This window comes from Pristis pectinata, chromosome 24, assembly GCF_009764475.1.
Source record: "Pristis pectinata isolate sPriPec2 chromosome 24, sPriPec2.1.pri, whole genome shotgun sequence".
Taxonomy (NCBI): domain Eukaryota; kingdom Metazoa; phylum Chordata; class Chondrichthyes; order Rhinopristiformes; family Pristidae; genus Pristis; species Pristis pectinata.
In genome coordinates this window covers 2,759,560-2,772,221 of record NC_067428.1, presented here as the reverse complement: position 1 = coordinate 2,772,221, position 12,662 = coordinate 2,759,560, and the positions used below count along the sequence as shown (strand labels likewise).

The 12,662-nt window shown below is 49.9% G+C and overlaps 1 protein-coding gene and 1 long non-coding RNA gene across 2 annotated transcripts in view; one reads left to right on the top strand and one right to left on the bottom strand.

The window, feature by feature from the left end:
- The window catches only part of slc35e1 (solute carrier family 35 member E1), a 32,928-nt gene extending 26,017 nt beyond the window's left edge, over positions 1 to 6,911 (bottom strand). The window contains exon 1 of the mRNA XM_052037631.1: positions 6,541 to 6,911. Coding sequence (XP_051893591.1) covers positions 6,541 to 6,871 — 331 coding nt within the window. The 5' untranslated portion in view covers positions 6,872 to 6,911. The remainder of the gene's footprint in view (positions 1 to 6,540) is intronic.
- Positions 1 to 12,662, top strand: part of LOC127582417 (uncharacterized) — a 39,347-nt gene that overhangs the window by 21,789 nt on the left and 4,896 nt on the right. The window contains exon 2 of the long non-coding RNA XR_007958113.1: positions 2,864 to 3,013. This is a non-coding gene — a long non-coding RNA (uncharacterized LOC127582417). The remainder of the gene's footprint in view (positions 1 to 2,863; positions 3,014 to 12,662) is intronic.

Here is a 12,662-nt window from a genome sequence, read left to right as displayed (position 1 = left end):
CCATGGTGTATGTCCTTGCCTCATTAGTACTCCCAAACTGCATTACCTCACATTTATACAGATTAAACTCCATCTGCCATTTCTGAACCCAATTCACCAACACATTGATATCACCCTGTAGTCTAAAACTACCTTCTGATATTGGTGTCATCCATGAACTTACTGATTATGCCTCCTCCGTCCACACAAGTGATCAGGATAATATTCGGAATAAAAAGCAATGAACACCTTCGAGATGAGATGAATCCCAGGTACTATGTTTCAGTAATACAGATTGGAACATACGTATATACTGCTTTATTATCATTACAATTCTCAAATCCTAATACAAATGAAAAGTAATACTATAAAAGTCTCAAGGCAAATACATACAAATCTATTTATACATTTTTGGTAGGATTGCTTGGAACAACATACAAAGCTTTTGCTTGATGTGATTAGATACTAACTCATTTAAAGTGCAAGCAAGCATTTCAACAGGAGATACAAAACTGTAGTAAAACAAATCTGTGGTCTCCAGTTGCTTAAATGTGCATGGTGCAGATATGAGAAAAGCTTGGGAAATATACTCACAAAACCACAAATATCTTGCTTTGATGGTCCATTCTACAAGGGAGGATCTGGCAAAGAATTATGGAGTCACCAGCATTTAAACTGATTCCTGTTTAGAAGATTTTCTATGGATCCTTCCACCCACATTTTATTTAGGAAGCATTAATGAAGCTGGTGTGACCAAGGAAGCTTCTTACCCACTTTATGTTTTAAGGATCATCAGTGGAGCCTGTTGACAATTTATCCAAGCACCAAACATAAATATGAATTGTACCTCAACATTGCGCCAAAGGCAGATTGGTTTGGGACTTTGTAGGGGTAGGGTTGTCTAAAGCACCTGCACTTAGAACACTCCCACTCTAATCCTTTCAAGTCAGAAGAGTGAACAGGACATTGCTGGTTAGAAGACAAGCAGAAGAGTTTTAGATGATCTTAAGTTTACAGAGGGTAGATGATGGAGGTTGGTCAGGAGTGCAATGGAATAATCACACCCAGAGGTTACAAAAGCATTCATGAGTGTCATACTCGCACATAATCGGAGAGATGAGTGGAGTTTGGTGATGTTATCGAGCCATCATTGCTTTGTTAACTATGAACTGCACTGGAGTATCCTACTGCAAAAAGACAAAATCTTTACTACTGAAAACAATACTTTAAGATTTCAATCACTGATGATTTGTTTTTACAAGTGGAATGAAAACAGAGATACTAATTTTTATCCAGCTATTTTTAGGCAATAATTGATGGAAATCTACACTGAACCACCACAAGATATTAATCTCTTGTTACAAACCAGAACTGGTGAAAGGTTCAGAATTTTTTTTGTTTTTACGCAGAACTTTCTCATTGCGAGCTTATGAAATTCTGCTTCATCAACTGGCACATATTTAGGCACTCATGATATGACTGGGAAAGAGGCCTATGGCACACCACTAATGCATTCAATACAGCGAAAAGGGGTTAGTGAACAGATGTAACTAAAACACCCAGACAAAGACAAATAGATGATAGTGTGCAGGGAAAATGTGGGGAGATACCTGGAATTATTTTACTGGTCAGATAGGTTATTTACTCAGAAAATGAATTGCCATAATAAAGACTTTGTACTTATATAAAACTGGTCACACAGCTTTTCCTAACACATGTAAGTACCCTAGAATTACAGTCATGATAAGTTTGCAAGCAAACACAACAGCCAAATTACACATAGCATGGACTCACAAACAACAATGATAAAATATTATTTTTATGGTGCTGGTTGAGGTTGTGCTAGTTCTTTTATATGACTTCCTAGTAAATCCCATTCTAATGTTCTTTCTGCTCTAGGCCAAGGCACTGTGGAAGATCATTACCTACTCTTAGGTTAAGTGTACGTGAGCAAGCTGACGCAGTCTCATTAAAAGATGTCATTTCAAACGATGACACACTGAAAGGGATCTCTCTCTAGGACTGGTTTAACAGAAACTATGCAAGAATAGTACGTCAGAAGAGGTCAGAAGGACCTGGTTCACACTGGTGTGTGCCAGGCCAGTAACTGGATGGTACCATTGACCTAGATATGAAAAACATCATTCTGACTCTGTTATGCCAAAGTTAAGCAGGATTGTTCGCAGATCTGATTGAAATAAGCCTTGCACACACAATGCTGTGCGCAACGCACTTTATTGCTAAGTTACAACAAGTGGTACTTATCTCAGAAGCGTGCCTGAGCCCGTTTAACTGCAGCTCCCCGTTCAAATCAGTGCACGACCTAACCTGTGGTTAGCCCAAATCCAAGAGACGTCACCACTGGTGTGCTCACTCTTTTATACCCTGGTCACTTCTCTCCACCCCTACCTGGGTCGATCCTTTGTCCAGGTCGACCCATCACGTGACCATTGCCTCGGGCTCTGCAGGCTCACGTCTCCAGAGACAATACCCTGGTTACCCAGCACCCAGGTCACCCTTCCCCTGCGCACACACACATTTGATCCCAGCAATTGTTCCCTGCGCTCTCTGCCCAACATTTCGTGATTCTCATTGCAGACTCTGATGCAGATAGTCTTGCAGGAAAGCACAGCTGGCAAGAACTGACTGGCTGTGCTGCCCCTCAGAATTAACCAGACATATCCCACTCTCTGTCTGGGTTCAAGAAAGCATAAGTAACAGCACCTACTGATGTGTCCTCACAAGAGTCATCACTCACAGAAGGAACGTGAAATAAGACAGCAAGAAGTTTAAATATAATGGGGAAAACACAAAATTCACGCAGCTGAGTGATAATAGACTCAGTCTGTCTAACATTTTGTTGTTGCTATGTTGCCATCAGCAGACAAAACCAAGGCCTGGCACTAAGTCAGAGATCGATGAGAGAGAAGAATTTGATTCTGAATCACACTCCCCTTGGGAAACCTCCAGCCTGCTCTCAAAAAGTTGAAGCAAGCAGCTCACCCTCGCTCTCAAATGGCCTGCCACGTCCAAGGTCAGTAAAGATACACAGATGCCATAATATCTGTGGCACAGCACCACTGCTTCCAATACCCCACACAGTAAAAAAAATAAAGCTGACACATAATGCACGGACAAAGGAGGTAGAGGTCAGCTGGACCACTGTACAAACACATCTCATCACTCCACACAAAATCTTCATACAAAATCCAAAACTGATACTCTCAACTTCAGTATATTCAGTATAGTAACATTTCAATTCACTTACTATTTAGGTGTTGAAAAAAGATACACAATCACATATGCATAATGTACGGGATCAGAAATCAGCAATAGACCACAAGGCTGATTCCAGAAAATATCAGATACCAGCGCTTGCTGACATCCACAGAGAATACAGATTGGCATAAAAACAGACAATTGACACAGAAACAAACACACAAACATGGGGGCAAATACAGTCAGTGACAGACACACACACACTCCATGATTTGGACACAAGCACACAAGTGCATTCACCACTGACCAGCCTGTAAACAAATTCTGACACGGACTCTGACACACAGTGAACACATGCCCACAGACACCGATACAGGAACTTGACACACATGGACTCTAACATGCACATCATATGCACACACTTGTATCCAGATTCCAACACACCTGCTCACAGGTAAAACACTGGCAGGCTCTGGCTGAACATGGGTAGGTACACACTGAACAGAGGCAGACTGGCTGAACACAGGCACACAATGAATACAGACAGAACACGGGTACACTCTGAACACAGGCACAGACCGAACACAGGCACACATTGAACACACAGGACACAGGCACACATTGAACGCACAGGACACAGGCACACATTGAACACACAGGACACAGGCACACATTGAACGCACAGGACACAGGCACACATTGAACACACAGGACACAGGCACACGTTGAACACACAGGACACAGGCACACGTTGGACACACAGGACACAGGCACACGTTGGACACAGACCGGACACAGGCACACATTGGACACTGACCGGACACAGGCACACATTGGACACTGACCGGACACAGGCACACATTGGACACAGACCGGACACCGGCACACACTGAACACAGGCACACATTGAACACAGACCGGACACAGGCACACACTGAACACAGACCGGACACAGGCACACACTGAACACACAGGACACAGACCGGACACAGGCACACACTGAACACAGGCACACATTGGACACAGACCGGACACAGGCACACATTGGACACAGACCGGACACAGGCACACATTGGACACAGACCGGACACAGGCACACATTGGACACTGACCGGACACATTGGACACAGACCGGACACAGGCACACATTGGACGCAGGCACACACTGGACACTGACCGGACACAGGCACACATTGGACGCAGGCACACACTGGACACTGACCGGACACAGGCACACATTGGACACAGGCACACACTGGACACTGACCGGACACAGGCACACATTGGACACAGGCACGCATTGGACACAGACCGGACACAGGCACACACTGGACACAGACCGGACACAGGCACACACTGGACACGCACACATTGGACACAGACCGGACACCGGCACACACTGAACACAGGCACACATTGAACACAGACCGGACACAGGCACACACTGAACACAGACCGGACACAGGCACACATTGAACACACAGGACACAGACCGGACACAGGCACACACTGAACACAGGCACACATTGAATACACAGGACACAGGCACACATTGGACACAGGCACACATTGGACACAGACAGGACACAGGCACACATTGAACACAGACAGGACACAGACACACATTGGACACAGGCACACACTGGACACTGACCGGACACAGGCACACATTGGACACAGACCGGACACAGGCACGCATTGGACACAGGCACGCATTGGACACAGACCGGACACAGGCACACACTGGACACAGACCGGACACAGGCACACACTGGACACGCACACATTGGACACAGACCGGACACCGGCACACACTGAACACAGACAGGACACAGGCACACACTGAACACAGGCACACATTGAACACAGACAGGACACAGGCACACACTGAACACAGGCACACATTGAATACACAGGATACAGGCACACACTGAACACAGGCACACATTGAACACAGACCGGACACAGGCACACATTGAACACAGGCACACACTGAACACAGACCGGACACAGGCACACACTGAACACAGACCGGACACAGGCACACACTGAACACAGACCGGACACAGGCACACATTGAACACAGGCACACACTGAACACAGACCGGACACAGGCACACATTGAACACAGGCACACACTGAACACAGACCGGACACAGGCACACATTGAACACAGACCGGACACAGGCACACACTGAACACAGACCGGACACAGGCACACATTGAACACAGGCACACACTGAACACAGACCGGACACAGGCACACACTGAACACAGGCACACATTGAACACAGACCGGACACAGGCACACACTGAACACAGACCGGACACAGGCACACACTGAACACAGACCGGACACAGGCACACACTGAACACAGACCGGACACAGGCACACATTGAACACAGGCACACACTGAACACAGACCGGACACAGGCACACACTGAACACAGGCACACACTGAACACAGACCGGACACAGGCACACACTGAACACAGACCGGACACAGGCACACATTGAACACAGGCACACACTGAACACAGACCGGACACAGGCACACATTGAACACAGGCACACACTGAACACAGACCGGACACAGGCACACACTGAACACAGGCACACACTGAACACAGACCGGACACAGGCACACACTGAACACAGACCGGACACAGGCACACACTGAACACAGACCGGACACAGGCACACACTGAACACAGACCGGACACAGGCACACATTGAACACAGGCACACACTGAACACAGACCGGACACAGGCACACACTGAACACAGGCACACACTGAACACAGACCGGACACAGGCACACACTGAACACAGACCGGACACAGGCACACATTGAACACAGGCACACACTGAACACAGACCGGACACAGGCACACATTGAACACAGGCACACACTGAACACAGACCGGACACAGGCACACATTGAACACAGGCACACACTGAACACAGACCGGACACAGGCACACACTGAACACAGGCACACACTGAACACAGACCGGACACAGGCACACACTGAACACAGACCGGACACAGGCACACACTGAACACAGACCGGACACAGGCACACACTGAACACAGACCGGACACAGGCACACATTGAACACAGGCACACACTGAACACAGACCGGACACAGGCACACACTGAACACAGACCGGACACAGGCACACACTGAACACAGACCGGACACAGGCACACATTGAACACAGGCACACACTGAACACAGACCGGACACAGGCACACACTGAACACAGACCGGACACAGGCACACACTGAACACAGGCACACCCACTGACGCTGACACGCAGGCACCCACGCTCCCTACCTGTGTGCGCGTACGACACGGGTACTTTCCAGATGCTGATGTGGGCCGACACCGAGGCGAAGTACTTGCCGAAGGCGAGCGGCAGGACGAGGCGCAGGAAGTAGCGCGGCGGCAGCTCGGCGGCGGGCGGGATGTTCCAGGCGCGGATCAGCGGCGGCATGAAGACGCAGATGGCGAGGATGTGGAACAGCGACACGGTGACCGGGTAGGGGAAGCCGTTGAGGATCATCTTGTTGACGACGTTGCCGCCGGAGCTGACCGTGTACCAGCACAGGCAGAGGGTGAAGATCCGCACCCCGTCCCGCAGCACCGAGCGCCGCCGCTCCGCCATGTCGCCCCGCGCAGCCGCCGCGTCAGCGCGTCAGCGCCGGGGGGCGGGGCCGAGGCCCGGCGCCGCCCACGTGACCCGGTGCCGCTGCCGCCCCCGGTTGGCGGGGCAACGAGCCGCCGTCGGGAATCTGAAGCAAGGCGGGCCCGGCCGGAGCTGCCGAGTAGTTTACCGTGGGCCTGCATCACTGCCAGCTCCACGCATGTGGGAATAATAGAGAAATAGATTGGGACGGGTGTGGTTGCTGACATTGGCAGGTAATACAGATTGGCATAAAAACAGACAATTGACACAGAAACAAACACACCAACATGGGGGCAAATACAGTCAGTGACACACACACACAGTGCCGCACAGTGCCTGACACACACACACACACACACACACACACACACACAGTGCCTGACACACACACACAGTGCCTGACACACACACACACACACAGTGCCTGAGACACACGCACTGCCACACAGTGCCTGACACACACACACACACACAGTGCCTGAGACACACACACACACAGTGCCTGAGACACACACACACACACAGTGCCTGAGACACACACACACACACAGTGCCTGACACACACACACACACACAGTGCCTGAGACACACGCACTGCCACACAGTGCCTGACACACACACACACACACACAGTGCCTGAGACACACACACACACAGTGCCTGAGACACACACACACACACAGTGCCTGAGACACACACACACACAGTGCCTGACACACACAGTGCCTGACACACACACACACACAGTGCCTGAGACACACGCACTGCCACACAGTGCCTGACAGACACACACTCCATGATTTGGACACAAGCGCACAAGTGCATTCACCACTGACAAGCCTGTAAACAAATCCTGACACAGACTCTGACACACAGTGAACACATGCCCAAAGACACCGATACAGGAACTTGCACACACATGGACTCTCACATGCACATCATATGCACACTCTTGTATCCAGAGTCCAACACACCTCACAGGTAAAACACTGGCAGGCTCTGGCTGAACATGGGTAGGTACACACTGAACAGAGGCAGACTGGCTGAACACAGGCACACACTCCTTCGGAGGTTGTGGATCCTCCACCCACTCGCACCTTGTCACACCGACAGAAACTGCCTCCAGCTTCAGACTTTTTTAAAATGGCACCATTAATTCCATTTTTATTGCTCTGGACAAGTCAACGGAAACATTCAGCTATCGTGAAGGGCCGTGGCTGTCAGGTGACAGCACTGCCCATTACCTGGTCGGAAGACACACCACTGTCAATCAAGGTCTGGCTCTACCCTCCCCCCAATCGGCGCACACCTGACCATTGGCCACTTTAAGCACCTTTGTACTTGTCCTCGGGTCATTGGCCTTTTGTGATCGATTAGCCCCTGCTCAGCACCGGGCCATTGGGCTTTTTGAACTACCTGGGCTGGGCCCCCCAGCACTTTAAAGAATGTCGCATGTGCCTGGTTCGCTCTCTTTGATTGCTCAGAGGAATCGTGAAACGACACTGGAGAGACCGCTGGTAAGGTGTGCACTTCAACAGGGCTAGGAGTGTTCTAAGTTAATATCCCCGGTAGCGTAGAGCTGTACCTGCGCTGAGTCCAGGGGTGGCAGGTATCATATTGCTTTTCCTTGATTGTTTGGACCCAGTTTGTTGTGCGTGTGTGTGTATTTTACCCTTGTTGCAATTTTCCCATGCTCGCTATCACCGGTATGCATGTGTGTGTGTGTTGCCCCCGCTACCTTTTCCCCACATTTGTCTTTGTAAATAAATCATTTAACTCTAAGACTGTGTTCAGAGTCCTTGTCCTTCGAGACCTCAAATCTGTTTCACAACATAGGCAAAATTGAAATCAATTTTAAATGCAAATCATAGAAAAGCAAAAGACAGATTACTAATCACAGTATTGGTATTCCAGGTGAGCAAGGGCATAGTAACAATTACAGGGACATGACAGGGTGTTGAACAGATTGATTACTATGATCAGGTGTCTGGATGGGTCTAAGATACTAGAAAATAGTCCGTGTTTTAAATTAACCAGGGCACGTTATTAAACAGACTGATACTAGTACCTGGTCACATCAAGTCTTGAAAAGGAACACATCTAATATTACACATCATATATACACCACCAGATTAAAGTCCTCAAAGTGAATGGGAAACTGAAAGTTGTTGTAACCTTTTTGATTAATGATGGATTGGCAAGAGAGGGTGTAGGTAAAGACATTCATTCTGTAATAAATTTATGGGTAAAGTTGCTGAATAAAATTGGACAAAATAGCAAAGTGGTGATCTACAGACTTTGTGATTATTGTAGTCAATGCTGAAAGAATAAATTGCTTTTGCAACAAGCTGCTCTAATCCGAATTATTTTAAGAGAACACTTAAATATCCATACAGATCTTGAAGAGCAAAGCAAGGCGGGTCAGACTAACATAAATTCTTAAATGAATTCAAGATAGGTTTCTGGAACTGTTTTTTCCCTCATTATTCATTTGTATAATGTGGATGTCAGAGGCAAGAGCAGCGTTTATTGCTTAAATCTAATCGCCACTTAAACACATTTATTTCAGCGTAAACCAGAATGGTGATTCTGAAGCCACTTACGTGGACCGAGTAAGGATGATAGATTATTGGTGAACTGGCTGAATTTTTAATGACATTCAGTAGATTCACCATTACTGACACTAGATTGCCTTTTTTATATCTCCAAATTTAAATAGTTCAAATTAAAATCCACAGCTGCCTTTTAGGATTCAAACGTGTCAAAACATCATAAATAAGGAAACAGGTCCTTTGATCCACAAAGTCCAAGCTGACCACTGACCACTCATCCTTCACTAATGTCTTTTTATTCTCCCCACATTCCGATCATCTCCCTGCAGATTCTACCCCTCACCTACACACTAGGGGCAATTTATAGTGATCAATTAACCAATCGACCCACGTCTTTGAGATATAGGAGGAAACTAAACCACCTGGTGGAAACCCACACAGAAGCAGAGAGAACATGCAAACTCCACAGACAAGAGGTCAGAACCTGGGTTGCTGGTACCGTGCTGTAGCTGCACAGCTATCTGTGCCACCTTGCCTCCCCTGGATCAATGGTGCAGATCTTTGGATAGTAATTCAGTCACTAAGTAGTATGCTATTGTAGCGGTTGCTACCGCGGAATAAAACAAGACTCTACTCGGAGGATTGCCAAACAGAACTGGTTTATTTTCCCGCCCAAAAAAAACGGCAATGACGTAAGTCCTACGTCATCAGGACTTTCCCGCGCGCGGGTTCTCCCCGTCGCTCGGAAAGACGAGGCCCGCCGCCATCTTGGGCCTCGTTGCTCCGACGCCGCGTGACCCAACTGCCGAGCCGGTTCGCCCGACTAGACGGTGAGTCGCCACACAACCCCCCCCAGAACCGGCGAGACAGTCCCCAAGGTCCGTGGGCTGTGCCAGCTGCCGCTTAGGGGGGCGGCCTCTGCGTCGTGGCGTGGCAACCTCGACAGGCTGTTGCAGATCCAAATGGGCCGGTTTGAGGCGGTCCGCCGTGAAAACCTGTTCCCTGCCTCCAATGTCCAAAATAAAAGTGGATCCGTTATTCCGTATGACTCGGAACTGTCCCTCATATGGTCGTTGCAATGGCGCCCGAGGTGTGCCCCTGCGAACGAAAACAAACTTACAGTCCCGTAGTTCCTTGGGCTGGCAGGATGGGGCTTGACCGTGCCATGAGGCGGGAATCGGGGCCAAGGCGCCGAGCTTCTCGCGCAGTCTTTGTAGAACTGCAGGGGGTTGTTCCCCTTGGTCCTGAAGGGCAGGTATGAAATCCCCGGGGACAACTAGTGGCGCCCCGTATACAAGCTCAGCTGACGAAGTGCGGAGGTCTTCTTTGGGGGCAGTGCGTATGCCGAGCAGGACCCAAGGCAGCTCGTCAACCCAGTTAGGACCCTTCAGGCGGGCCATCAAGGCCGATTTTAGATGGCGGTGAAAACTTTCCACCAACCTGTTTGATTGAGGATGGTAGGCCGTGGTGGTGTGCAGCTGCGTCCCTAGCAGGTTCGCTAATGCAGCCCAGAGACTGGAAGTGAATTGGGTGCCTCTGTCTAAAATGATGTGGGCCGGAACACCAAAACGTGAGACCCAAGTTGTGAGCAGCGCTCGGGCGCAGGAATCAGTTGTGATGTCAGTCAGGGGGGTTGCCTCAGGCCACCTCGTGAACCGGTCCACGATGGTAAGGAGGTACCGGGCTCCTCTTGAAACCGGCAGAGGGCCCACGAGGTCGACGTGTATGTGGTCGAACCTCCTACGGGTAGGCTCGAACTGCTGTGGTGGGATCTTGGTGTGTCGCTGGATTTTTGACGTCTGGCAGTGCAGACAAGTCCTGGCCCACTCACTGACCTGTTTGCGCAGGCCATGCCAGACAAACTTGCTGGCGACCAGTCGGACAGTAGATCTGATGAACGGGTGTGCCAACCCATGTACCGAGTCAAAAACGCGTCTCCGCCAGGCTGCAGGGACTATAGGGCGGGGCTGACCAGTCGCAACGTCGCAAAGTAGGGTCCGCTGACCTGGACCAACCAAGAAATCTCGGAGCTGCAGACCCGAGACTGCGGTTCTGTAGCTGGGCAGTTCGTCGTCGGCTTGCTGTGCGTCAGCCAGGGCCGTGTAGTCGACACCCAAGGATAGGTTGTGGATGGTTGGTCTGGAAAGTGCATCAGCAACGACATTATCCTTTCCGGAGACATGTTGGATGTCAGTTGTGAACTCGGAAATGTAGGATAAATGTCTCTGCTGACGAGCTGACCAGGGATCGGAGACTTTGGAGAAGGCAAAGGACAGAGGCTTATGATCGGTGAAAGCGGTGAAAGGCCTGCCTTCTAGAAAGTATTGGAAATGCCGGACCGCCAGATACAGCGCTAGAAGTTCCCGATCAAAAGCGCTGTACTTCAGTTCGGGCAGTCTAAGGTGTTTGCTGAAAAATGCCAAGGGTTGCCAGCGGCCTTCGAGTAGCTGTTCCGGTACCCCACCCACCGCGGTGTTGGACGCGTCTACCGTGAGTGCAGTCGGGACGTCAGTCCTAGGGTGTACCAGCATCGTGGCGTCTGCCAGGGCGTCTTTGGCCTTAACGAAAGCAGCCGCAGCCTCGTCAGTCCAGGTGATGTCCTTGCCCTTACCAGCCAGCAGCGAGAACAGAGGGCGCATGATACAGGCTGCTGCAGGGATGAAACGATGGTAAAAGTTGACCATCCCAAGGAATTCCTGTAGGCCTTTGACTGTGTCGGGGCGGGCAAAATGGCGGATAGCATCCACCTTGGCGGGTAGGGGTGTTGCCCCGTCGCTGGTGATTTTGTGGCCGAGGAAATTGATAGAGTCAAGTCCGAATTGGCACTTGGACGGGTTGATCGTGAGGCCGAAATCGCGGAGGCGGGAATACAGCTGGCGGAGGTGGGAAAGGTGTTCTTGGCGGTTACAGCTGGCGATCAGTATGTCGTCCAAGTAAATGAACACGAAGTCCAGGTCTCGGCCTACCGCGTCCATCAGCCGCTGGAAGGTCTGCGCGGCGTTCTTAAGGCCGAACGGCATCCGAAGGAATTCGAACAGGCCGAATGGGGTGATAATCGCAGTTTTGGGGACGTCATCCGGATGGACCGGGATTTGGTGGTATCCCCTAACGAGGTCCACTTTGGAAAAGATGCGGGCCCCGTGTAAGTTCGCTGCGAAGTCCTGAATGTGAGGGATGGGATAGCGGTCCGGGGTGGTGGCGTCATTCAGCCTGCGGTA